The following is a 27,194-nucleotide window of genomic DNA, read 5'->3' on the forward strand; positions in this document are numbered from 1 at the left end:
TGTGTATACTCGTCGAACGCAGTTAACTAGATAACATTACTTAACTTTATATCGATTTTTCTATTGTCGGATTAATCGGTTTTTCAATTTTTGTGCTTTTGTTTCTGTTTCGAATAAGAACAATTTATCATCTAACATGTTTGCTTTTATTTGGTAGTTTACAGTAGGAGAAGTGCCGATATGCTTGGTGTTAACTCGTTCACGTCGGGATATGATTCTATATGTTTAATTATAGATCGTAATGATAACAGTGTTTGCACAAATGATGTTGGAGTGCATTATTTTATCACGTGCCTGGCTTTCTGACTTTAGTTGCTAATTGTGAGAAAATGTTGATAAATAGTTTGATAAATAATTTACTTGTTGCTGTTGATTAATTTTAATATTATAAATTGGCTGTGTATCACTGGTAGTAGATACCGGCGTGAACATGTTAATGCGTTTGTTTCTATAACAATCTTTATAGTTACAATATTTTACTAAATGCAACAAATCGTCGTTATAAATTGAAAATAAAATTCAAGTGAAAAATTTAGTCAATTTCCTACACGTTACACTGTGAGTTATTATTTTGTATAAAAACACACGTAAACGTAATTTATTCTCTTTTGCGCAAAATATGAAATATCGATCGTCACAAATAAATGGCGCTGTTAAAGAACGTGCCAAGATGTTCATAAATTGAATATTGTATTGCTTTCAATGTAAGGCTGAAAAGCGAGTGATCTACGATTAAGATCGTCGGAATTACAAAAGAAATGAATATTAATGATGAAAGTGATTATTTCGAGTCTTGACTTTTAGGGACTATCTTCAAAAAAAGACTCTGTCCCGAATGAATGAATTAAATGAATGGTTATTAGTTTTTTATTTGGACAGAGCCTTTAGTGAGTGGAATAATTATACCGAATCTATGCGTCTTTCTATTACGGTTTACTTTATCTTGGAAATAGTTTTGAAAGCAATAAAAACTTCTTGGAATGAATGAAAATATTAATGGTACGGGGTATGTTGTAAGGGTAAATTCAGTGGTAAAGTAATTCAATAAAGTTTAAACACTTTTCTTCACGGTTGGATTCATAAACAGAAAGAAGAAATACGAATAAGAGTTTAAGATACCGGCTGACATTAACTTTCTCAATATTTTTGTTCTTCCCTTCAGATTTATGATCAGCATTTCCTCCAACAAGTCCGCTATCTTGTACGTGCTTGACCGAAATGTAGAGCAATAAGCGTCAGACGCAACTCCAGCCCGACAGTTTAGATATGCTGAATTATTTTAACACTGCTTCCAGAACTTTCATTGAAATTGGCTAACCTTGCGGCTCATAAACATTGCACAATATTGGAAAAAGATCATTGTAGTTCCAAGATCTACTTTCCTATTTACGAGAAACTTTTAAGTATTTTATAATTCAGATTCTTTCAATTATTATCCACATTTCCCTTGAAAAATGTTTAATTTTAAATCGGGGAAAATATTTCTTAAGCAAATGATCGTTTGTAGAAATTACAATTGTAATTCTTCATTTTTTAGTAAAATAAAATAATCTAGTAGTAAAAATCTGAATGGCGAAGGGTGTTAAATTAAATTGTAACATTAAATTTTATTTTCATGAAAGTGTTTCGTCACATCGAAAGGAAAAGATTTTCGAAAAGATCTTCGCGCGAAAAAATAATTGAGAACGTAAAATATCTTCACAATTCTTATAATTCCATTATTCGAATATAATTCAATTTATAAGCGTTGAAATTCCCTCCGATTGACTCGCGTAAAATGTTTTTACGAGTAAGCATGATCGACGTTACCGCACACAGAGAAATACAAGCAACGGGAAAAATAGTTCCGTTCCGTTTCGCATTACAGCAATTTGTCGCGTTTTAGTCTGGTAAACGATATTTATGTGTCCATAAATTCTCGCGAGCACCGCTTTAAAGCCAATACTGGAACGCATAGACCGTTTGCCTTTTTCATTAACAAATATAATCCATTCAATTTTCTCTTCGGAAACCGTTTTTCAAACTATTGATCGCAAATTCGGGAGATGATTGCAAAAATTCATCTGCGATTGCCAACGCAGTTTATCAGCTAAATTAAAATCATTACTAATTAACGCTTATTTATCTATAATTTGTCTAACGACACATGTCTCTTCAAAATCATGAGGAGATCAATTTGAACGTATATCAATTACATTCAACTCATTTATTTGTTATATTTACTTATTACATGAGTCGCTCTGAAGCCAGTGCAGTTAAGTCGATTTTTTTATATTTTCTGATTTTTATAAATTTTCATAGAATAAATGTAGTATCTAGAATATTTAGGGTAGATTAAAATATTGTAGGATGAATGGTTTGTTGTGCGTGCGTGAGGGCGACCAGGTCGTATTGCGACGGACCGGCGCCGGGATGTTTGGAAAATAGTGTGACTGCGTTTAGACAATTTCGAGTGGCTGAAAGAATGCGAGGAAGAGTGTCTGGGACTGAGCGACTGGACCGTGAGAAAAGTGTGTACGTGACTGCGTGAATTTTGACTATGGACGAAAGATGCGAGTGAGAAGGGTGCAAGGGTGAGAAAGACAGAGCGAATGGGGGTGTGTTAAAAGCGAGTGGAAATGCGTGCATGAGGACATTTTGGTGAGCGACAGCGGAGAAGAACATTTTTGGTGCGAGAGTCGTGTGTTGTATTTTTACGTGTTGTCCGTATTGTTTCTTTATCTTATTAAATATATATTGTTTTCCTAATTCTCTTTTTACTGAAGATCCACATTTTCAATATCATCTAATAGTAAACATACTATATAAATAATATCCTTTTTAGCTATTACAGGATTTACTTGTTTCTTCGCTTTTTCTAGGTCAGAAACCACATTTTTATGGGAAGAATAAAATTACTTTTAACATAAAATGTTAATGAAATGAACACAAACATTTATTTACTACTATTAGACGGTACTCCGGAAACGTAATAACTAATAAATTGAATATTTTTAATAATTTTATTTTTAATAATAATATCTTTAATTATTATAATATTATATTTTATAAAATTTAATTTAAATCAGAAATTAAACACTTCAAATAATAAAAAATATTTTTAAAAAGTATGTTTCTTGCATACAGTGTGTTAATATAAGGTTGAACAAGTTCATATATAACAAAATTAAGATATTATAACTTATATAAGTTAAATTAACTTAATAATTCCCAATAGACAGTTTTTAGAACTCAAATGCTCAGAATATTTAGTACTTAAATACTAAGGAACGTTTTTAGTACTTACATAAAACGGAAACTTCAACGAAATCTTCCGACATGGATGCACCCACTGTATTGTTCAAGATGCATCTGTAAGTGCCCATATCGTTGGCAGATGCATTTTTCACGGTGAGTGCTGTTTGCTCCGTGATGCCGCCTTCATAATGGTCTTCAGTTAAAACTATTTCCTTATCGTCCCGTAACCTAGAAAAATAAATAAAACGTACAGGAAGTAAGTGTTTCCGGATTTTACGGTAAAAAACGCAGATTTTTAAATATAGGGCAGGTCTAAAATATGATATTTTCGAAGAAGTCATATGTCATACGCATTTCGTGATTGAACTTTCTGCGAAAGTCTTGAGCTTTCATTTATTACTTAGAAGATGTTTAAAAACTTGTAACAATTAACAATGATTTTCTTTTATTTCTGTATTTATTTATCCATACATCTATTTACCTGTTTATCTATCTATTTATCTATTTATTTATCTATACATCTATTTACCTGTTTATCTACCTATTTATCTATCTATTTATCTATCTATTTATCTACATATTTATTTATTCATTGTAATTATATTCTTTTTGAATTAAACTACATAGATTGACGAATTCGCACGAGTCTCTAGAATCTTGTAATTACCGTATTTTATAGAGATTTTTATATCTACTTCATTAAGGTGTGCATCGCGGTTTTTCTAATAGAACTTGCTCTCGTAAAGCAAATGCTGAAAATTGAACTCTTGCGAGTACCGTCACGTGCATTAGCTTGAAATTTGGTTTTTAGAGCTCCGCGCTAGAAAAAACGTAATAAATCATCCAGACAGATTCACACCTTTTTATTTTGACGTTTCAAGTGCTACCTCCGAGTGATGTACGCGAATGCTTGAATCCCGGTCGTTCAAGGTTCACCAATGCGAGCATTGATGCTAGATATCGTTTCATAACGTATAAATTTATGAGAAATATAATACATAAAGTCGCGATGGTATCGACCAACGGTAAAATGTATTCAAACACAATTTAATATACGATTCCTTACTAGTTTATTTCACCAGGTTCTAAATTCTATTCTTTAGAATTTTCTTCAAGAAATACATTCGAAAAAGTCCCATCTCGTATCTCCGCGTGTCTCCATATTTCAACTTCCTTCTACCTCTCATGAGAATCAATGCGTTTTCTCTTACAAAATGACCGCAATTCATGTGAGTCAGATTCAATTTCAGCAAAGCTCTGTAAGCAGGTGAGATCGGAATCTTTTTCCATTGCATTTGAAACTATAAAAAAAAAGATATACTTCGTAACCGTTCTACGTCTGGATTGTGTAATGTTTAAAACCGCCTTCGCGAGTTGTAACTCGCAGTTCGCTCGCAGACAGAAACGAAACTAACCACAGCGATTTCTTTTTTTTTTCTTTTTATTTGGAGAATCATAAATCACTTAAAATTTCAATTTCCTGAGAAGTAATAGTGGTTTCCGTTGGATATCTTTTCGCATAAGTTACTCGAGCTGTTCCCGTGGCAACGTTCAAAGACATTTCGAGAGTAGCAGCGAGAAACGTTATCGAACGGAAGTTATGTATTCCTGTTTCACGTGTCATATTAACCTTTTGAATTCCAATATCGGTATACGGTCGATAAACATGTTTACGATTAGATACGTTAGTTTGTGACCCGTAAAAATTTTTTGTCGTAAACAGCGCTGCATACAGGGTAAGTAATAGCGGCGATTCAGACATTTGATGCGAGTTTTGAAGCCTTCGTTTTGAGTTTTCACGACGCCAACATGTACATACATTTCTAAATGTAGGAAACATCCTATTGGTTGTCCGATAAAAACGGCAGCTTTTCAGCTGAAAATTTTCCACTGAATGCAAGTAATTCATTAATTAAAAATGATCACATTAGTTCCGTTTCTTTTCGTTAACCCTTTGCACTCGATAGTTTTTCATTAGAAATATTCAACATTTTCCGATGAGATATAGATGTTATTCTTCGAAATTAGCTAACGACGAAACGTATAGGAATTAAGAAACAAAGCTATTTTATTTCAATATTTCACATCTGTAATTATACAAAGCCTAATATTATAAGACTTTATAATTTCGGTATATCATATCAAGTGTCAATTGAGAGTCACTTCTGAAGCGCAAAAGGTTAAATAATGACTTTTCCAAATAACTAAAGAATTGAATCTCAAAATAAATGAAACAGTACGAAAGGAATATAAAAATCTATATGAAATTTTCATTTCATTCAAACACGTTTTCCAGTGTTATTACTTGAAAAAATCAGGGCAGAAATTAACCTCTTGTTCTATAATATCGAGTCAGACTCATGACGAAAAATTTCAACTGAATTCGACAAATTTAAATGATACTTATGAAATATTACTTGTCTATTATGAATTTTTAACCTATAGAGTAAACGTAGACACCAAATAAACATCAAATTCTTTTCTATCGCTACTAAATTATTAACGATAAAGTTTAGTAGTAGTCAGTGGTAATGTTAAAGCAGTTTTATCAAGCACAGCTGTAAAAGAAATCATAGGACAATGAATTAACGCGACAAATCGTGCGAGCTGGCTTAGATCGTTGATAATCTGAAATGTATAGTGCAGTTTAAACATGAATTTTAGAGAGGAACGCGTTGGAGACCCTATATAATGTATTAAGTCGATAAAGAATCTGTATTGTCGTTGGCGAAGTTCAATCCAATCTTCACGAAGTAAGGATTAACTTCTCGTTACTTCCGTCCTGTTTTATAACATAGTTAGTCGTGGTTGGACGAAGCGCTATAAACTTGCGAAGCTGTGTACCGTCAATAAACCTTCTCAGCAGTTTTGCAGGAAAGCGAGATGGGATTCAAAGCAGATGCTTGTACTTTGACGCCTTTCGAGGTCTCTCAGAATGACATAATTATTATATAAGGGCACCGAGGACGAAGCTGCTCTAGTATATAAGATATGACTCTACCACGCCCATAAAGCCATCACTTCATTAGATTCCTGAATATTAAATGCGTTTTTCTTTAATAAGACAAACCACACGTTGTTTAAAATTACAAAATTGTTTAAGATAAAGACAAACGTTTTGGTGGCACAATTTAGTTGCACAAGAATCTACCATTTTAACCTACCTGAAAATTTTTCACTAAAAACATTCAACTTTTTACGATATAGACATTCTTTAAAACTAGATAATCAGAAAACATACAAAAATTAAGTAATGAAACTATTTCATTTAAGTATTTCACATATCGATGGAATTGTACAAAGCTTAATGTTATATATAATACTTTGTAATTTTACTATACTAAATCATTTGGCGACTGAGAGTCACCTCACGAGTGCAAAGAGTTAAAGGAGTTTTACAGTTTATATTCTAAATGAAATATAAACTTACCACGTTACTGCTGTTAAAGTGGCTGGATTCGCTTCGTAATCGCAAAATATTAGTATATCTTCGGTTTCGTTGACAGTGATGTTCTGCGTTTTCATTTTGACTATCGGTGGATCTGCAAAGAAAAGTAATGTTTCGTGTAAATTCTTACATAATAATTTAAATCAATTTCGTCGATTTTTTTTACTATTAAATTTATTTCTTAGAGAAGGGATAGAAGAATTTTCTATTGTTTTTCATCTAGATCAAACATACTGATATCGTATGTTGTATACATTTTTATAGTGTCTCACCGCGAATTTCAGAAACGTTACCGACTAAACGTGGCAAAGTAAAGTTTTACGAATTTTTCATGAAAAACAAATTGAAGAGTCTAGGAGAAGATAAACGGTGTGTTTAGTCAGCCAGCCTTTGAAAAGGAAGGTTAGGTCTACGGAGGCGTACGAAAGTTTGAAATGTTTCCAAGCTACTCGAAATGAAGGCCATAGAAATCTTTAGCGTCCGATGTACCTCTAAAACCCATGGCATAAGACTTTGAAATGTAACAAATATAATTCCGATAAGTGCAACTGAATTTTCCAAAAGAAAATGCTGAATTACTCAAACTTAACAATCCACAAATATTGATCCCCTAAAATCATAAATAACAACCATTAAAACACCTGTATTCCGAAATACTAGAATTCCTTTAAAAAGCAGGTAGCAGCACTACAATATCATTTAATAAGACACTTTTTCACACAAAAACCAAGACGTTCCTCCATCAAAGAACCATCCTTTCACCCAAAGATGGAAGAAGCCCAAACGAAAGGAAAACATTTCAAAAGAATATCGCATCAATTCTCCCCAGCAAATACATAAATTCAGTCGCATCTGTCCGCAGACTTTCTCAAAAACTCTTAACATCATCCTTCCCTCTCTCCCACGCGTTGTCGCAGAAAAGAATTTCTAAAGGAAGGCTCACTCTTCTAGCCTACAAAGTACTCGCCCATCCCCCGTCCGCTCGTACGCGCGAAATTCTAAAACTGCGGGCGCTCGCGTGGCCGCTCGTCGTCTAATAGTTAAAGGCAACAAATCCACGTAAAAAGCGGAAATGTGTCTAGAGTTTTTTGTTTCCGAAAATATGTCGTCGTGCACGGCGGCGGCGTGTCCGGAATGAAAAATAAAACGCGCGTGCACGGGAAAACGCCTAGGTAGCAGCGTAGGGCGCAGGTTCGTCCGCGTTCCGAGATATGTTTAAACACAGCAGCGCAAAATGCCGGGGCATAAAACAAAACCCCTTTTCCCTTCCTCCTGCTCCACCGCCGCTCCTCCTCCCACCATCGTTCCTCCTCCCCTCACCTCTTTCTCCGTAAGTACATAGTCGTGAGAGTGGCCTGTCTAAGGGGAGAGAAGTTGGAACCGCGCCAGCTTCGAGTTTCTCGTTTCCAATCCGTAGATAGCTTTCGTGCTGGCTACAAAACGAAACTTCTCCCCGTCGCGAAGCGACGTAACTGGAAACATCAACGAGATATACGGCTATCTATCTTTCTTTTTTCCGTATCGCGGCAACGGGATCTTTCCACCCCTCTGCCGCCCTGTTCCTTTCCCACCCTTTTCCTTATTCCGCCCTCTCACCCACACCGGAGTTCTGCCTACAAACGTAATTGAAAGATACAAGAAGTTGCTTATAAGCGACGGGATTATCGGGAACGTTCATCGGGATTTAGCGCTTTCTCGCGACGCTATCTCGACATCGGGACCTTGGGGGATGTCCGAAATCTCAGATGTCCTCGATGGAAACGTAGTTAAGTGTACTCGAGACCCCTGATTTTTGGCTGAACACGTTTGGCTTACTTCACCTTTCACCGTTTCGTTTCTATTGTCGTATATACGAGCTGCGTACTAGGAAAATCGGTTGACACCTCCACTGCCATGAGAATTTCGAACGTTTTGGGCTGTACGTAAGTTAATGCAGAAGTTTCGGGTAAGTATCGGGAAAATCGTGAATAAGTTTGAACTAATGAATTTATTGTTTTTTAACGCTTTGCATTCGTATGTCTTGCTGGAGATGACAATACAAATTTGTTATACTTTATTTGTGGTATTTTAGATAGTACCATATTTTAAAAGATTATAAAAATTAAATCTTATAATAAAAATACATAAAATAAATAAGAAATTTGAATTCTATCGCTATAAATTACTTTAATTCATTTCCTGAAAAATAAATACAAGTTTATACCCAACAATATTGAAAATAAATCGGGTGCAAAGGGTTAAAATATTTTCTTTTGCTGCATACTGCAACAAAATTGACTACATATCCTTTTTCAAATTGGGATGTTCTTGGCTTTTCATTTTGATTCTTGCATCAACAATTGAATTCATCTGTATTTTCACATGACTCTCTGATAATATTTTATTCTCATGTGTAAGACCAGAGTTGTCTCCATGATTAAAAAAATTCGGTCATCTCAACATTATGCATCATTATCTATTCGTTAACTACATCGCATCGAATATGTATTATTTAATAAACGATTCACGTGAATCGCAGTCAGTCTGAATAGTCATTTTCAATTTTCCCCCTCCTAAAAATATGATCGAACATTAAATCGCCGGGGAACGACCTATTCCGGTTAATTGAAACTATGATTACATTTTTTAACTCTGGGATGAAGCAGCAAGTTGGTAAGGGTGCGATAAAACACGAATACACCACGTGGGTACAGAGCCCACGGCGGTGAAGCGTAACTTAATTTCAGGTCGAGTATATCGGATGTTGATCAAACATCGCAAAAAATTAGGTCGAAGAATGTCGAGACCGTTATGTACTTTTATTCCTTCGGATCGCTACGGCTAAATTAGAAGCGATCCTTTACGACTTTTTGCGAGCTGATCGTTTACCGTGGAAAATTTCCTTTTAACCGTAGTTCCCTCGGTTTCCCGTATTTTTGCGGCCGACAATTGTACGAGAGAATCATTTGTCTAAGAAGGGTCAGACGACAACGATCACGACACTGAGCCAGAATCTCATCGGAAATTATTTTCAGACGAAATAGTTCATTTCAATGAAATTTATTTCACTTTCTTTACGTGTGACATTGTTACCTGTACTATATGTAAAATACTATTCAATCAATTTTCCAAGACGGAATTTCTTAAAGACTCTTAAAGTCTTTAAGAAATTCCGTCTTGGAAAATTGATAAAAATATATAAACTCTCAGTTTCAACAGGTTTGTGTTTATCATTTTTATTTCATTGAATTGTGATATAAAGAGTCAAGTTCTTATGAAGTTTCGAAGTCGAACAGTACCTCTGTAATTTGTCAGCTTCCATTTCATTAAATAAATTCTCTCGATTTCGCTCGGTTTTTGTGGATGTTGGTTCGTTAGCCAATGCATCGAAGTGTTTAGGTTAAGATGTAGTATTGGAAAACCCGTTTACTTTCCGGGAACCGCGGAAACGTGTGTGCGAGTGTGAGGGGTATGAATGTGGTTGTTTCTTTGAGAAGAGGAAGAAAACCGTACGAGTCAAAGCTGACTTGTGAGCTGCGGTCAACGAGTATATTCCTAGCACGTAGAGTTTTTATTCTTTCCCTTATTTGCTTTTGATTTAAATATTTCATTGTTCGATATTAATGGATACCGTTAATTCCTTTTTAACGCATTGAATGCTGTGTTAAATTTATTTCTGAGATAACGAAATTAATTACCAGCAAAAAGAAAATAATAAAATAAAGCATATATATTTCATTCTGAATAATACGCAATTAAAAAGATGTATATTTTATCTTCTGCAGTAAATTATTAAAATGATTTCAATAGAAAATACTTTGTAATTCGCTAATGACTTGCACAGCTCTCAGCGCGTTAATTATTTATTCCTTTCATTTAACTACTTCACTGTTTGATATTAAAAGAGATGAGAATCATTGTGCTAAACTCATTTCAGAGACAAATATAATAATTAGCCAGCAAAAATAAAATAAAACATATATATTTCATTCTGAAGAATACGCAATTAAAAGTAGAAAATACTTTGTAATTCGCTAATGACTTGCACAGCGCTCGACGCGTTAATTATCGATTCTACATTAATATATAAATGTATTCTACAACAGTACAATAATATTTCACAATTTTCTCGATACATTATTAAAAACAGTGCTTGTGTGGTTGTAACTTGTGGCATAAACAGAGGCATCGGCAATAGTAATCTCTCACTTACATAAAACTTCAATCGTTGTTGACTCTTTCATTGGTTCCAGGTTTTCGTACCGTGTGACCGAGTTTTCGGCGTAACACTTGAACGTTCTACCGTTGTCGTACTCCGAAGCGGTAAAAGCCAAGTAACTTATGGTTTCCGACGTGCCGTTGTCCTGCGAACAAAAAGTGTTAGAGGAATATTAGATCAGCGAGGCATTCGTTGCCAAGCATTTTCAACGCCACATCAACGTTCAAACTTGCGGAACAGAGTAATATTGAATCATACGATAGTTTCCAGTGTCTACGCTACATTAAATTTTATTATTTTCGAAATCGCAGTTTTACTTTTCTTACCGGGCACTTTGTACTTCGCGGAACATCAATGCCATTATTTCCTTTGCCCCTTAAGGAGGATCATATTTATGGCAATTGTAAAAATGTTGCGCAAGCAAATGTAAAAACAATTGTCATAAAATTAATAATAATAAATTCCATATATTTTTTACACATGTATCTCAAAATAATATGTACAATACATTTTATTGTTAATTTATCGTATTTTTAATCACTCAAAATCTTCACATTCGTAAAACACTTCCCATCGCGTTTCAGATTTTATTCTTAATTCTACAAAATTTTCACTTCCATCAATTTTTTTCCATCGCGCTAGTTTCTTTGAAAACATTTTCAACAGTTGCAGCTTGCACAAACCTTTTATCGTGAAACGTATCATAGGTTTTGAGGTTAGAACAATTTTCCAAAATGGAACAATCCGTTCCGCAAAAAATGATTTTCATCCCCTGTCCGCGTGTTTCATATTTTTTTCTTTGGCGTTCGTTTCTATATTCCACTGAACAGAGAAGAAACGAAAACTATGTTTGTTTTCTGCTGAGCGCAAAAGCACGTAACAAAAACAAAGAGAACAAAAAACAAAACAGCGACGCGTACCGGAGTGACCGAATTAGAGAATAGAATTTGCGGAGCCATCGCTACAATTATTTTGCTTTTTTCACGCCGCAGCTTAACTCTACCGCCACAATCCATTCTCGCTAAAGGAAACGTTTCGTACGCATGGACGATGATTTCACTCGGCTTAACGAATAAGAAAGCATTCGTACATTTTTTTTCTTAATCGCTGGCTGATTCTCAAGGCAATTCGGTATACAAAAGTTAATTAAAACCGAGGGGTAGCGCGGGTGAGAGAGATAATTGAAATAAGCTACCTTTGTGAGGAACTAGATTTTTTAAATCATGTTTATATGCTAATTTATTAAACAATTGCAAGTTTGCAATGGTTTAAGGACGTCTGGCGAATAAATATTCGTATGTTATTCGTCGAAATTAAGTTTGAAATTGTTCGGAACTTCATTTTTATTAATCAATTTGTTCACTACAGTTTGAGGCTGTATTTTTCGACGAGAACAGTCGTTTCATAGAGAAATGATTTTCCCATTAAGAATGATTTCCACCAGAGCTTTTTTTAAACAAATTACGGGAGAAAAGTAAATCTCAAGGAAATTACATATTTATTTTATCGAGCAAACTTTTGCACAATAGTGTACTCCTGCGAAGATTCAAGGGATATTCTACTTTAAACCTACTTCAACGTTTTAAACCGTTAAAGACATTCAAAGCCGAAGCCTATACAATACAATCTAATGCACAGAGCAATACACAGCGTGTTTGGGTTAAGTCTCAAAGCCATTATGATCACAACATTTACTTATAATTCAATAAAAATAATAGATCGATTGCAGATTAATGAAATTGTCGAAAGAAAAAGAATTTTATTAAAAATGTTTATCAATCAGTGATATTCTATTTTCTCATGCTGTACATCCGATTCAATGACGTAAACATTTCATGTTGCATATGTTCGTTCGTTCAATGCCATCAACGATAGAACAGCAAGTTACTCCGCTAACTAGATCTAAGCGATCTACGAGTACTTTATTAAGCGGACAGAGTTCGGACATTCGGTTGAAAGTTTCCTTACGATCGTCTTCGCATCCCTGCTCTGTGCTTCTGACTCCTTCAACCATCAAATTCGCATCAATGTCTAATAGCTCCGAGTCTTTAGCTGTAGTGCCTAACTATTAGGTGAATAGCATTGAAAAGAGATTCTATTAATTTTGCTAATATTATATTCTCGAATTTCAATCTGTTTCAGTAAAGTATTGTCAATTCTTTATAAATATTACGAGAATGAATTTATATATTCGATCTTTATCGTCGTGTTTGCAGAAAAAAATGAATTTATTGAAAATTTAATATTTATTTTATGACTTCGGCAACTGTAAAATAGAATAATTTGTTTTGATTCGCGGTTGAATCTAATTAGAAATGACTCTAATGCAGTAGTATAAATGAAGTAGTTAGCCATCGTTTGTGTTTATTTCCTTTTTATTTCTGTGCAACGTGATAATTTCTACCTGTCCGGTGGTTCTGGTGTTAACAATTCTGTAATTCAGAAACGACAGAAGGGTACGAAAAATGATAGCGTAGCCACCGAAGCGGGTCCACTTAATCTAGCGTTCACCACGATGTTTACCGTCGACGAACGTTTGCGGCATATAATTACTTGGCTCTATGTAAATTTTGTCTGTTGGCGAGTTCGAAGCTGCGTGATTCAGTCATCGAGTCACTCGTGCCATAATCAAGCACTCGATAAACAATGCTAATTATGATCCGTGACGCGCTAAACGCCGAACGCTAGACCTACAGGAGCGCAGACATTCGTGATAATGCGATTCACAATTCTGGTATGAGCAATTAATGACTCGTTAAATCCGAACACGATGCCAACCGCGATCCGCCGATGGAAAGTTGAATTTCCGGGAATCGGAATTAGTCGGAATTCGTGATGCGGATCGTTTTGCGCGTCGTAACGCGGAGGCTGATTCACCTGAAGCTCGGCGTTGCTTACGATCGAGGAAGATTGAAATCGCGTGTATTTAATTATGGATACACGATCGTAAGATATATTGCAATTTGTAGCAATGTGACAAGATTAGTAATGTAAACATTGTGGCAATTCCGATTTATGAGATCTACACTGTTGCTCAGAAGTTCGAAGACACGTTTGATAATTATGATTTTCAATGAAAATAAAATGAAAATAATGTAGTTCAATAGTTCTTGCTTTAGAGGAGTTATTTGAGGTTTTCTTGAGGTTATTTGTATTTTGTCTGTAGCAACGTTTCAATTAATGCTTAACCTACCGAACAGTTAAATTGACTTTCTTAAATTCCTCTATACAAACTTCAAGAGTGCAGCTATTGAGACTTTAATTGTTTTATAATTCAATTTGCGCATTGCTAAATTAATTTCGTGAATAAATACTTAGGGAAACATGTGTTATCTTCTTAATAATTGTAAAATGAAGAAATATGAATTAGATCATTTGGACCCGTCTGGTAGTTTTAGTATTAATGTCGTTGTCTGTTAAATGACCGGTTTTAAACTTTGTTTTAAAATTTTCCATTTTTCTACGTTCAGTTAACATTAAATTAATCCTTCTGTTATTCGATTAATCAGTTTTTCAATTTTTGTCTTGTCTCCTGTTTCTGTTTCCAGTAAGAAATATTTATCGTTTAACTTGTTTACCTTTATTTTATAACCAGTTATTTGACTGGTTACGGTAGGCACAGGTATGCACAAATTGTCTGTATGTTTAGTTTAAGAGATTTATAACAAATGTTTTGTTTCATATTAATGTTTATCGTTTGAATTGAATATCGTCTGAAATTTCGTATGTAAAATCTAACTTTTAAAAAATGTTTTTATTAATAGATTATGATTCACGGGTTATGTATTCGGTATAGAACGTTGCACGCAAAGGTTTCATACTGTATTTCATTCTCATATTTCGGACCTCATATTCGAGATGAAGAGAGAGTGGAACACTAAAAGATACTTTCCAGTTACACAAATATTTTCCAATATCAGTTATGCCTTGCCGCAGCACAATGGGCACGAAAATTCGAGCTTTGAAACGAATTCAAATTACCAATTACAGTATGGATCACGTATACCGCCACACAAACGATCGTAATACAATACAGTCCATCCGGAAATTGTTCCGCTTTTTCGGAAATTTTTATTTCACCGTATTTTGTTACAGTTGAGCGAGATTATTTTATTCAATCAAACCGTGTAATCAAATTCAACAAGAAAATGAAATGTAAATAATTGTGCGTAGCGTAAATAAAGAGAGAAAAGAAAACTATGGATTAGTAATTCAATTATAAATGATGTCTAATGTTATAAATTCATGCAAATTCAAATTTTTAAGAATTCTAAAATTATTAAGAATTCTAAAAAACAACGTATTTCGGATTTTACGTTTTATCGTATAATACATTTTGTGCAAGTTTGCACTCTCAGATTTCCCATGAAGTGCATACAAATCCGAAATCCTTTAACAATAAACGTACTGTGACCGATCATATGACCGATATTCAAATCTGATTTAAAATTCTGCATTTTCTTTCAACCATTAACTTTATATTAATTCTTCTATTATCCGATTAACCGATTTTTCAATTTTTTTCTTTCCTTTCGTTTATGCTTCCACTAAGAACAATGTATCATCTAACTTGTTTGTCTTTTTTAATAACTAGTTATTTGACTAGTTACAGTAGAAGCAGCTTTCTATAAAGTGCCGGTACGTTTAGTATTAATTACATTCCGTGAATATTTGAAACGCAATTACTCTTAATAAGAGCGGCGAAAATGATGAGCGAGTTATCGTTTCTTGAAAAGCAAGCAAGGAAAATGATCCGATTTCTTATTCAGCCATCTAAGTTGAAGTGACTTTATAGCTTCAGATATTCCCATAATGGATTTATGATGGCGGCGGAGCGTACAGATCTACGACATACGTGTATGCGTTATTATGGCGTCGCAGAGCGAAATGACATGTAATGATTTTCCGATGCGAGAAGCCTGGAACACCTTATTCATCTGTGAAATCACTTTTTCATGCGCGACTAAGGGTGCCTCACTCTGTTCAGTCAAGAGCTCATGAATAATTGACTGTCGATTGTTTGGTACACAAAGTACATGTCATGCAGGCATTGTTAGGCTATATCGGAAGTCAATGTACAGCTAAGGAGTAAAAATAAATTTAAGTATTTGAAAATATTGTTGTGCGATTGTATTATTCTTAATGAATGTACTTCCCTAAAAATGTTCGTTATTAACAATGAGAACTTTGTATTGTACAGTTCACACAGAAAGTAATAATCAGATGCAGTGGCTAAGACAGATTGACCTTCTAGAGAACACGGTTCTATAAATTGTTTAATTGTATAAATGTTAGATCATGATTTTCTTGAGATAAGTAATCTAAAATTTACACTACTGAGTTAATTTTGAGAACAAGAAACTTTAAGAGTACGTGCAAAATTAATAGTTATCAGGCAAAATATATTTTTTGTATTCTTGAAGAGAAAAATAAAAACAGAAGAATTTTCTGAAAAACAAAAGTTCTGTACGTAGGGTAGGTAGGTTAGGTAGGTTAGGTAGGTAGGTTAGGTTAGTGTAGGTTAGGTAAAATCGCAAATCACGAAGAAAATATTAGGAAGGAAATATCATCGTCCTGTGAAAACACATAAAATGAAGAATAGATAAAGGGAGGTGACTTCTTGTTCATAATGAGACCTCCGCTTTACATGAATTCTATCAGTGATCTAATATTCTAGATGAAACTTATGAAGGAAGGCGGTAATATTCAATTCATCGCGAAAAACTGAATCAATCATCGAGTTTAGCTTACTTTTAAAATCAGATCAAATCGACTAAACGTAACAAATTACAATCACTTTGCAATATGAACAAAATGTATACGTAAAAAGTGATTTCAATGGGTTAATAATTAAAAAAAGCTAGAGTGCACTTTCACCTTCCAAGACCAGCTAGCATTTAAAAAAGAATGAAGAATGTTATCTCATCTTCATCTAAAAATCTATTTAAAGATGGAAATACGAAACGTAGAAAGTGGAACTAGCTATTCTTTTTAATTAAGCATCGTCGTCGAGGACGTCCAAAGTGAAATATAATAGTGTCCATAATTTTACAAAGGAAATAGAACGTTGGCCGTGTCACATTAATTTTGCAAAATCGCCACGTACAGTAATTTTAAGACGGTACTCACGTTCTCCTGCACTTTCGTTTCGAATATACCGAATCTGTCGTTGCTCTTGTCCAAGTACTCGGTCCCGTTCTGCCAGGTGACATTTGCCGCGGGTCGCACCGCTTGTACACTGCACTGCAGCAAGATGTTCGTTCCTCGCAAGACGTGGCCCACAACCCCGTATAAATCCATCTTCAACGGTCGGACTGGAAAAGATGTCACGTCGTAAGAATATTTAAACTTGGCCGAAGACGTTAGCCCGGGAGAAACAGTTAAAGTGGTTAATATTGGAAGACACTTAGGATAGTTCGGGTGAAGCTATTCTGTTGAGTCACTTCGCGTGTCAGCGTATTTTGTTGCGGTAAATTACGACGGAAACACATTTCGTTGAGATTGCATACTCCGTTTGCGTTTTATTTCGATAGGCGAATAACATCAGAATGATATCAAAATTATTTAGGAACGACGTAGGAGAATAATGTAACTATACATTTACAATTCAATATAACAGAATTGGAAGACCGTAAACTCAGTGTTTATAGTTTGCAATACGTGGTTCGTAGATTTTCTACACATAGAATTTTAAATTTCCTAAAACTCTTTGACCGTTTATAAAACTCGTTTTAACCCATTGTCCTGCGATTTTTTCCGTAACTGCATTCGTTAGGACTGCTTCATGGTTACTAATTTACTAGGAAAATACAGGAATTTCATTCTCATTCCATCTCTACATTTACTTTAAAGCATAATAATTGATGACAGATATATAATATTTAATTTCGACTCGAAAGAACTGAATGCTATTTGTATTTATTAAATTTTCTTCGAAATCCTCACCACGAGTCCCACACGATATTATAAGACAAGAGGTTAATATTACACATCTTTGTATAACTACTATAATTATTATCTTAACACATTTACGTGTTAAGGCGTGTACCACCGGTGGCTTACTCTTCGACATCTACATAAGACGGTGTGTACCATCAAATATATAGTCCGTTAGACTGATTTGATAAAGAGAAAGAATTGCCATATAGCTGAAAATTAATTTATAAACATGTTAAATTCACGAATTACAATTAAATAACCACGTTCGCGATGCATCACCCTGCAAGCGCCGCGTTGCATCAATGAATGTCGGGGTCCGAAAATTACAATACACCCTCGAAACAGCCAGCGCGACGCGACGCATCCCAAATCCCTTAAATTTTCATGTACGACCGAACGAAACCGCATAACGTCTCGTCCACCGAATCCATTTAAATTTCCCTTTGGGAGGTGAGCGGCAGATACAGAAGAGATGCGGGACGGTGCAAACACGAGGAAAATAAACGATAAACCCGGCAAGGAACGTATTATTCAGAAAATCCAATTACCGTGTTACGCGAGCTTGACAGTAATGCAACCTTTACCCTTCGACCTTTTTCATCTAACAGGAACGCGAAGTCGCAATTGATTCATGACACGTTCCTGCGCCCGCTCGCGTTCGTAGAAAGTAGACAATGTCTGTTCGGGTATTATACACCACTGAGAAGTTCACTGACTACCTACAAGCTAAATCTGCACAGGGATATGACTAGAAAAACTCTTAAGGTTGTATGCACACGAGCGACACGATTTCGCTGTGACGTAGCAGCGGTGACGCTGCGCGATTCGGCATATTGTTACTTTTAATCTTTAATCCATTTGTATTTATTTGTTTTTACTTATTTAAATATCTCTACAAACCCATAGTATCAACTATGTAACGAAAATTTCACTGGTTTCAAAATTCACAATATTTGATGTAGAGATTTGTGAGACCGCACGTCCATACTTAAAAAGTACGACGTTTCTGATCTCTAGCCATCGTCCTGACATGGCTCTGCGGTTTGCCAAATGACCTATGATCATTGCTACACCGTTTTGTCAATCGCCTTAAGGCCCCCTACGGTGACACATGGACCGACACAAGCGATGAGTTTGAATTGTTGTCACTTTTCGTATAATATATTGAAATATTCATATCCCACAGACAATGAAAAAGATTCAAATCTATCGCTTGTCTCGGGACGTGTTTCCCTCGTATAACACGGTACTCTAAAAGCACGGTCTCGCTAGAACACGGTGCAAAGATTGTAACAGCCCTCCTTTAATACGTTATTCTGATAACACGCTTTCCATACAGCACGATGTAATAAACTTGGACAATCCTCGTATAGCGCGAATGTTTCCATGACACTGAACAGCTCGGTTGATGGTACCCTTACAGCACGGTTTCGATGTAACACGGAACGAATTAGTGTTTGTAGAAGGGTTCACTGTAGTAGGATGTCCAGAGAATATTGGAATGATTATTACGAATTCCGTGAACATAGGAAAATCGTAGATATGGGGATCTTAGTAGAAAGAAATCGTATGTAGCTTTAGTTTGCAGGTACTGTTGGGAGACTTAATTCTCAGTTAATCAAGTACACTATAGCTAAATAGTGTAACAGAAACGATGGTTGTACGCTAAGCGCCACGAGGATCTTGAACGTTCTATACGTGATTTGTTCCTTCGTAGCGAAGGTAAATAGGAACAATTATTAATTATTTGGCATCACAATTATTACATGACACTGTTGTCAACTTATTTATATTATTAAATATTTTTAGCCGACAACAGTCATCTTGCATATTGTATTTTTTTTCAAGCAATTCAGAAGCGTCGGTCATCGATGCGTTAAGCATGATTTTAAAAAAAGTTGCTTTAACTGCGGATTCGATCATCACGAATTTATGCTTTAGTCTTCCCCTTGCCCCTCTACACTTTTAGCTTCTTGGACATTCCTCAAGACGTAACAGCTATACTATGGAGTGTAACACGCTGTGATTTCTCCGTTGACATAGAATTTTGACCAGCGTTTTACAAATGTATCGCACGCTAAGTATTATAAATAATAAATAACATGTTGTATTATCAACATGTTTTGTTTTCTCCGCGCGATACACGCGACAAGTGGCACCTCGACAGCGTATAACAGTGTATTTCACGGTGTTGAACTTGTTCAGTTGCACTGAAATACATACAGTTTACATTTCAGTGGCGTCTAAAATGCTCGTGTAGTCTAGACTTTAGACATGAGCTTACATCGTCCAACATAGTCGGCCAACTTCTGAGAAGCATACTACACACGTAAACGATCTAATGTAATAAGAAAGGCTGAGCTGTTGTCTGCATCTTGCCATCTCTTATAAGAATAATATAGAAGTGTATAAGCACAGGGACGAGACGGCTGTAAGGCGTGAATATAGGAAGATTGAGAAACTCCGAGGGTTGCATAAAGAGGGTCTGCGTCTATGGGTATGAGCTGGAGAAAGGCCGAGAAATCAGAAAGTCAAGTTGCATCAAGGAATTCGACGAAGTCTCGCCGTCATATAAAGATCAAGCCTCTCTGCGCGGAACCGGTGGCGATTTCAAGGAAATTATTCTGAATGGTTGAAGTTGTATATTGTTCTCTAGGTGTGTCTAGTAGTGACACTGTTTGGGATTGTAGAGTGAACAACGCTGTTCTGGAAATGGGATTTAGAATTAATCATGTATATGCTGCGTAAGGTGTTGGCGACATTCATTGCATCGAGCAGATCTGCGCATTGTTAGCATTTAGAATGTTGTGGACGGGTTTGTATTGTCAAATGACTATGTTTGAGAATAGATTTCGAAGAATAGATTCGTTTTATTGTATATTTTAATGATATTTATGTTATATTGCTAATAAATGATAGTATTCATTATTATAAATAATAGTATTTATTAATAATATAATTTATTTCTTATAGAAGCGTGAACTAAATGATATATAAACGTTTGTCAGATTTTATTTAAAAGCGACTACTTTTATGTCCGTTCTATTGAAGTTACGATTGTCATTAAATTGTTAACGTTGCGTCTTTAATTAAGTTTTCATGGCTATTCGAAGTTCATGCGAAATAACAGTGGAAACTGTATATTTTTAAGTGTTTCCTGGTTCAATAAATTACTTTCATTTCTGTCAAGTAATACAAGTTGCACAATTTTAGTTGTAGGTATTATAACTCCATTTATGGAAGACCCGTATTTTATTTGGGTTTATTGAAAGTCATAAACTGAAGTGTAGACCGATATCGAAGGACTGCTTGTATGCGTATCCTATTGGGACTCCAATACTCAGCCTCGGGGGATTATGTTACAGAAATTCGGTAGTTTGAGCATTTTACTACTTTTACAGGAGTAATCGTTAATGTTCGCCCCGATGAAAGCGGTTGCGGAAAATTTTTTCGAAACGTTGCGGTCAATTTTTATTTTTAATCCGACATATACGAAACGAAAATTCAAGTTTCACCATATTTGTTTATAAAATATAATGTTATTTTATGTGTCGTAAAATTTGTATAACTAATAATACACTTCATTAGAAGTGATACTAGATTTTCATATACCAATACATAAGATATTTGTTTTTTAAATACTTCTTAAAATATAAATTTAGCCTATTTTCGGAAATTTTTTAATCTTAATAGTTTCGCTGTATACGTACTTTTCAACTTCAAACAATGATCATAAGTATAATATTATCAAGCTGTATCGTTCCTTTGCACCCCTAAATTGATATCAGAATCCTGTCACAGTTACGGATTTTCATAAATTGTTTGAAACTTCAAAATTGGAACTATGTAGTTAATGACATGTTCAATGAGGTATTAGGGGAATGATGCATCGCGTGAAAGCAGTAATTAATGGATACGTATAATATGCAGAAGTATTTAACGCTTCATAGCACAGTGCTTTCGGCATTGTTCTCGCCTAGCGAGTAATAAAATTTCTAAGCGGTAGTGCAAATGGCAACATGTTCGCTCGCTATCGCCAAGAATCGTAAAATCACGCAGGGATTTCGGAAACCAGCCATAAAGTTCACAAGCGAAAACTTTCGTTTGTCGTGTTTGGCCAGCAGGAAATGAAGAGGGAACGGTCCAGATGGGAAGTTTGACTTCTGTCATCTCGGCTATCTGTGTAATTGAACTGCAACTGCAAACGTGGAACAATTTGCGGATCGCGTTGCAACCGTTTGCTGCAAACGTGGATCGCCTGTTAATAAAAAAGTTTCAGTGAAAATAAGTCGACCATCCTCGGAAAATTGAAACTATTAAAACAGTAATTCGCAGGTGCTTTCGAAGGAACTAAAAAAACATGTTTTATGAGAGCAATTTCTCAATACATTAAATATTAATTTTGTAAAAGGAAATGTTGTTTATAATCAATATTTCATACTTTAACTACCATTATGGAGAAAGAATATTTAAAAATGCGCAGTTTGAATTAATTGTCAGATATTTCAAACTTTTTAAAGTAGCCTCAACAAAGTGACTCGGGGTTCTATTGAAAATTTAATCGGAAAGCGAATATTCTTTGACAATAGAGAGATTGAAACAATAAAGTCATTATTTAGAATGTATTGATTTGTGAAATTAAATGGATTTATATGTGTACGGCGGATTAAATGGGCGAAAAAATGTTTTATGTATGAATATGAGTTAAAAATACGGAGTAACATTTTAAAAAAAAGTTAATTCAAAAATAAAGCCTATAAAATTTATAAAATCTATAAAATCTATAAAATCTATAAAATCTATAAAATCTATAAAATCTATAAAATCTATAAAATCTATAAAATCTATAAAATCTATAAAATCTATAAAATCTATAAAATCTATAAAATCTATAAAATCTATAAAATCTATAAAATCTATAAAATCTATAAAATCTATAAAATCTATAAAATCTATAAAATCTATAAAATCTATAAAATCTATAAAATCCGTCTATAAAATTATGTAAACAACTCGAGTATATCGGAACAATCACAGCGCAATAGCAGCAACCATCATCGAAGAACCCATTCGCCCAGTCAAGACATTCGATGAAACCGACTGTATATTGCGGTCTCCCGCTTTTTACCATCGCGCAAGTTCAATTTCCGGCTACTCCGACGAGCCACTCGCCGTGGATCTCGGGCGTTGCTTCCTGAACCGAAGAAAACATTAAAAAGTTCACATGCGAGGATCCTTCAGCCTCGTCCGGGCGCGAATAAACTGAACTTTCCCATTTCTTTTAGCTCTCCTCCCCACTCCCCTTGCCCATCCCTTTTTCCCGTGTCGAGGAAAACACAGAGAAGAAACTTTTCTTTAGACGATTACACGGGAGATAATTTTCAAGTGAAACCGGGGTGCGAGCAATCAGTGAAACGACGCGGGAGGAACGTGAAAAGAAAGACTGTCGATTCGGAATAGGAGGTGAACAGAGAATCTAATATTGGAGATTGCATTTGCCTTGAACCACCACCTCTCACCCCCTCCACCTCTCTGTCTCTACTCATTCTACCAATTCCTTCAACGAGAATAAAACGGAAGAAAAAATGACAAGCATCCCGGTATTCTCTTTTCTACCGCTCTTATTTTTAACGACGCGCGCGCATTGCATCGCTTTCGTGCTGCCAGCCCCGCGGAACCGCACCGAGCTCGGACCTGTATCCACGATCGTAACCCACTGCGAAAACCGTCTATCGGCTCGGGTCTCGTGCGGTTTCAAAGAATAATAGGGAAATTTTTCGACGAAGGTAATAGGATTCTTCGGGGATAATTGAGAAAAGCGAAAGTAATTTTCCTGAAAACGGAGTTAAAACTGCTTTTCACCAGCACCGTCCGCGCTGCCTCTTCCACGACTCCTCGATCGCTACGTCGATTACTGTCCTTACACTCTTGTTTCAAGCGTTTTCTTAAATCTATTTTTGATTGCTCGTAACGCTGCCCTTCTGCGTAAACCACGATCGAAATCGTGTTTCTTTTCCGTTTAGTGATAGTTGAGTTTTAAACGGGAAATTGTATTTTGAAGGCTAAGCACAGCGATTTAATGTGAATCGTGATCTTTTGGTATTTGCTACGGAGATGTATAAATTGTCTTGGCGATTATTATTGAAGATAGTAGAAGCATTTGATTTCGAAATTTCAAGGATTTGACATTGATAAGAAATCTTTTTACATGACTAGTAACGACGGTGGTATTGTAGGTTTTACTTTTAGATTAGAATTTACCTCATTTAATCCTTCGGAGAATTGTTGTCAACTTTCAAGAATTGTTCCTGATCAAAGTCTTACTAGAAATATGTATATATGCATATCAACGTCTCATTACTCGAATAACTCAAGTATCTACTCATTCGCAGCCTTCGATGTTAGATATCAAAGCTTAATCCCTTGTTCTGTGATGTCTTTCAGAACTGTACTTAACGAAACTACTGCATTGTTAATAATTTAGTAGAAAAAGAACAGAATTCGACGCTTTTTCTACGTCAACGTTTATTCTAAAGAGTTAGAGATTGATAAAAATACATAAATAACATTTCGATTTATCAAATTCGGTTCCAAATTTTCACCACGAGTCTGATATGATATTACAGAAGAAGAGGTTAAAGTGGACATCACAGTAACATTCATTCGCAAAGGGGTAATGCATTTCCGTAGAAATTTAGTTTCAACTATAAACAACAAATCGCGTTATCCGTGCATGATACTTCGCTTCCGAAACGCTCAACTGTTTCTTTTTCGACTACAAGATGGCTCTTGAGAGAGGCGGCACTTTGACGAAGCAGATTCCAGCAGAGCCGAGTTTTTAAGTCTAAAATCGGTGTAGATGCGATTGCCAGGTCTTGTTTGCCCATAAGAAGCGGGCGTGTCTGCGAACTCTGGCGGCTGTCTTTCGGCCGACGTTTCTTTTTCAGCCTTTTTTTTCCACCCTGTCGTTCGACGACAGGTTTCGAGGCCCGACTTTTGACAGCAGCTGCGCCCGCCGTGAGACTTTCGCAGATACGTTGCGGCCACTCGCGACGATTCAACTTTAAATCCCTGGCAAGTCGTTAAAAGCGGCTTATTTAATCGATTTATTCGCGACCCACCACCCGCCGCCACTGGTCCTCAGATATCGGGAAGGAATGAAGTTTCTGGATGAAGGCACCGTCTCCTCTATCGGTTCAATTGAACATTGAATCTCCGATGAATCATTTTATTCCGGATTCCCTTATTTTGTCGCGAAAACTTTTACGTCCCTTTCATTTGTGATAAGACTTATTGGCAGAAGATCATGGTTGCAATTATTGAATGTTACATAATTTAGAGTGTTGCGGATTATCGTGTTTAATAATCACTGCAAATTATCCATTCGCGTGTTATTATGGTGATTTTAATTATCGAGTATTATAAATTAGAGCTTTGCATGGTATTGTGTTTGCTGGTAACTAAGAATTATGTATTTATATTTTGTTAGAGTGATTATTGCAATTATTAAATATTATAATTTAAAGTTTTTATGTGTTATCATCGATAGTGATTACGAATTGTATATTCACGTTTTATTATAATAACAATTCTGATTATTAAATATTACAATTTAGAGTTTCGTGTGTCATGTTCAATGGTAATTGAAGATTATATATTTATGTTTTAACATAGTGATAATTGTAATTATTAAGTACAATTCGGAGTCTCATATGTGTTTGTACTTAACAGTAATTACAAATTGTATACCTGTGTCTTATTACAGTAATGATTGCAGTTTTTGTTGTTTCATAAAATTTAATAGGTGGAATACAATGGTCCTATTAAATCGAATCAGTCGAACTTTTATCGAATTTAAGGAGCGTGAAAGTTCAAGCACACGCCGAAAGCAAGTGTGCTCATCTGAGCGCTCGCCCTGAATGAGCATCATATAAATCTCAAACGAGCGACGGTTTGGACGGTATTGACGTTGAAGCAAGCGTGAACTGAACGCGAGCCGCTTGATCCGATCAAGCTTCTCTGCCAGTACTTCAAAGTGGACACACGATTAATTGTCACTGTGCGAACGTGTTTGTACGGGCTGCCATCGCACGCAACACGGCCGGGGAGTACACAATGGACTTAAGAAGAAATCCTTTTAGAGTTCATCGACATTCCCCGTGATTATAAAATGCCGAAGAACGTAAGGTATAAGTTAATCCATAATAACAAGAAAAATGATGTTTAGATCTCATAAAAATGTTCATTTACTTTTTATTTCTTACTAACTTGCAGAACACTGTGAAACTATTCAGTAAACTATGTTTTATTGGATATAATTACGAGAATATTTTCAGACACAATAAACAAATGTTTAAAAATTTTATTTCATATAATATTCATTTGAAATATCAACTCATAATTTTGTATATTATTTATCTTCATTAACACTAGCTTTACAGATATTTATTGCACAGTTTATTCTATTGTTCCCAGAAAAATTAATATTCGTTCATTTAGATTGTCGAAATTAGAGGCTTAACAACAGATAATTACGATACATATTCGTGCAATTGCATCAATCAAAATGGACGTAAACATTTGCCAAATAATATTTATAAAACTCCATATCCTTCAACTTAATGCGTCCTTAATGTTAATAAAACATTTCATATTGTCGACCTTCACCAAAGAAATGTTACATTTCAGATATATTCGAGATGGAAATGAGTTTTTCCATCGTAATAGACTAATCGAGTCCATTAATCGTTTACAATATTCGATCTAATCGTCTACGATATTTGTTCGGGCGTGAAAATTATTTGGAGTTTGTGTGTTCACGGCTTCCTCGTCGCCAGGAATCCAAGGAAGTATAGCAAAAAGCAGCCGTTGTCGATGTATTCGTGGCGCCGATAATGCCGGCGGATCCTTCTATTGAATTCCGGATAAAAATAGTCATTATTTCTCCGCGATTAAAGCTGTGGAAAGGGTCGAAGCCAATTCAACCGTGCGCCGCTTAGTAATCTTGAGTAATTTATAGGCTATCGCGGTTTTAAATGAAACTGCTGGTGGCAGGGGCGCGAAAACTGCCGATCGTTTGTATGGAAACACCGTACTACTACGGCGGCGTGGGTAATAACATAAATACGTAATAACTAAATTTACCGGGAAACTTTTTGGAGTGTCGCATCCAAATCCGATCAAATGGCTATCAACGAGCGACACTGGTTTCGCGGATACGAAAACAAGATTAACGAATGCACGCCGGCCAATCCTTACTCCGCGAGAAATAAGATTAAACGAATGAAATAACTTGGACGATAAAATGGCAATAACGAACGCGATTCGAATTTATAAATAACGTAGCATTAACTGTTTGATCGGTCATGAATT

The 27,194-nt window shown here is 35.4% G+C and overlaps 1 protein-coding gene across 3 annotated transcripts in view; it reads right to left on the reverse strand.

Moving 5' to 3' along the window:
• Positions 1–27,194, reverse strand: part of nrm (neuromusculin) — a 414,776-nt gene that overhangs the window by 51,680 nt on the left and 335,902 nt on the right. For all 3 annotated transcript variants that reach the window (XM_076366474.1, XM_031972985.2, XM_076366475.1), the window contains exons 6-9: positions 17,013–17,197; positions 10,878–11,028; positions 6,668–6,779; positions 3,287–3,465 (exon numbers count right to left, since the gene is read on the reverse strand). In XM_076366474.1, coding sequence (XP_076222589.1) covers positions 3,287–3,465; positions 6,668–6,779; positions 10,878–11,028; positions 17,013–17,197 — 627 coding nt within the window. The remainder of the gene's footprint in view (positions 1–3,286; positions 3,466–6,667; positions 6,780–10,877; positions 11,029–17,012; positions 17,198–27,194) is intronic.

This window comes from Nomia melanderi, chromosome 4 (assembly GCF_051020985.1).
Source record: "Nomia melanderi isolate GNS246 chromosome 4, iyNomMela1, whole genome shotgun sequence".
NCBI classification, from domain to species: Eukaryota; Metazoa; Arthropoda; class Insecta; order Hymenoptera; family Halictidae; genus Nomia; species Nomia melanderi.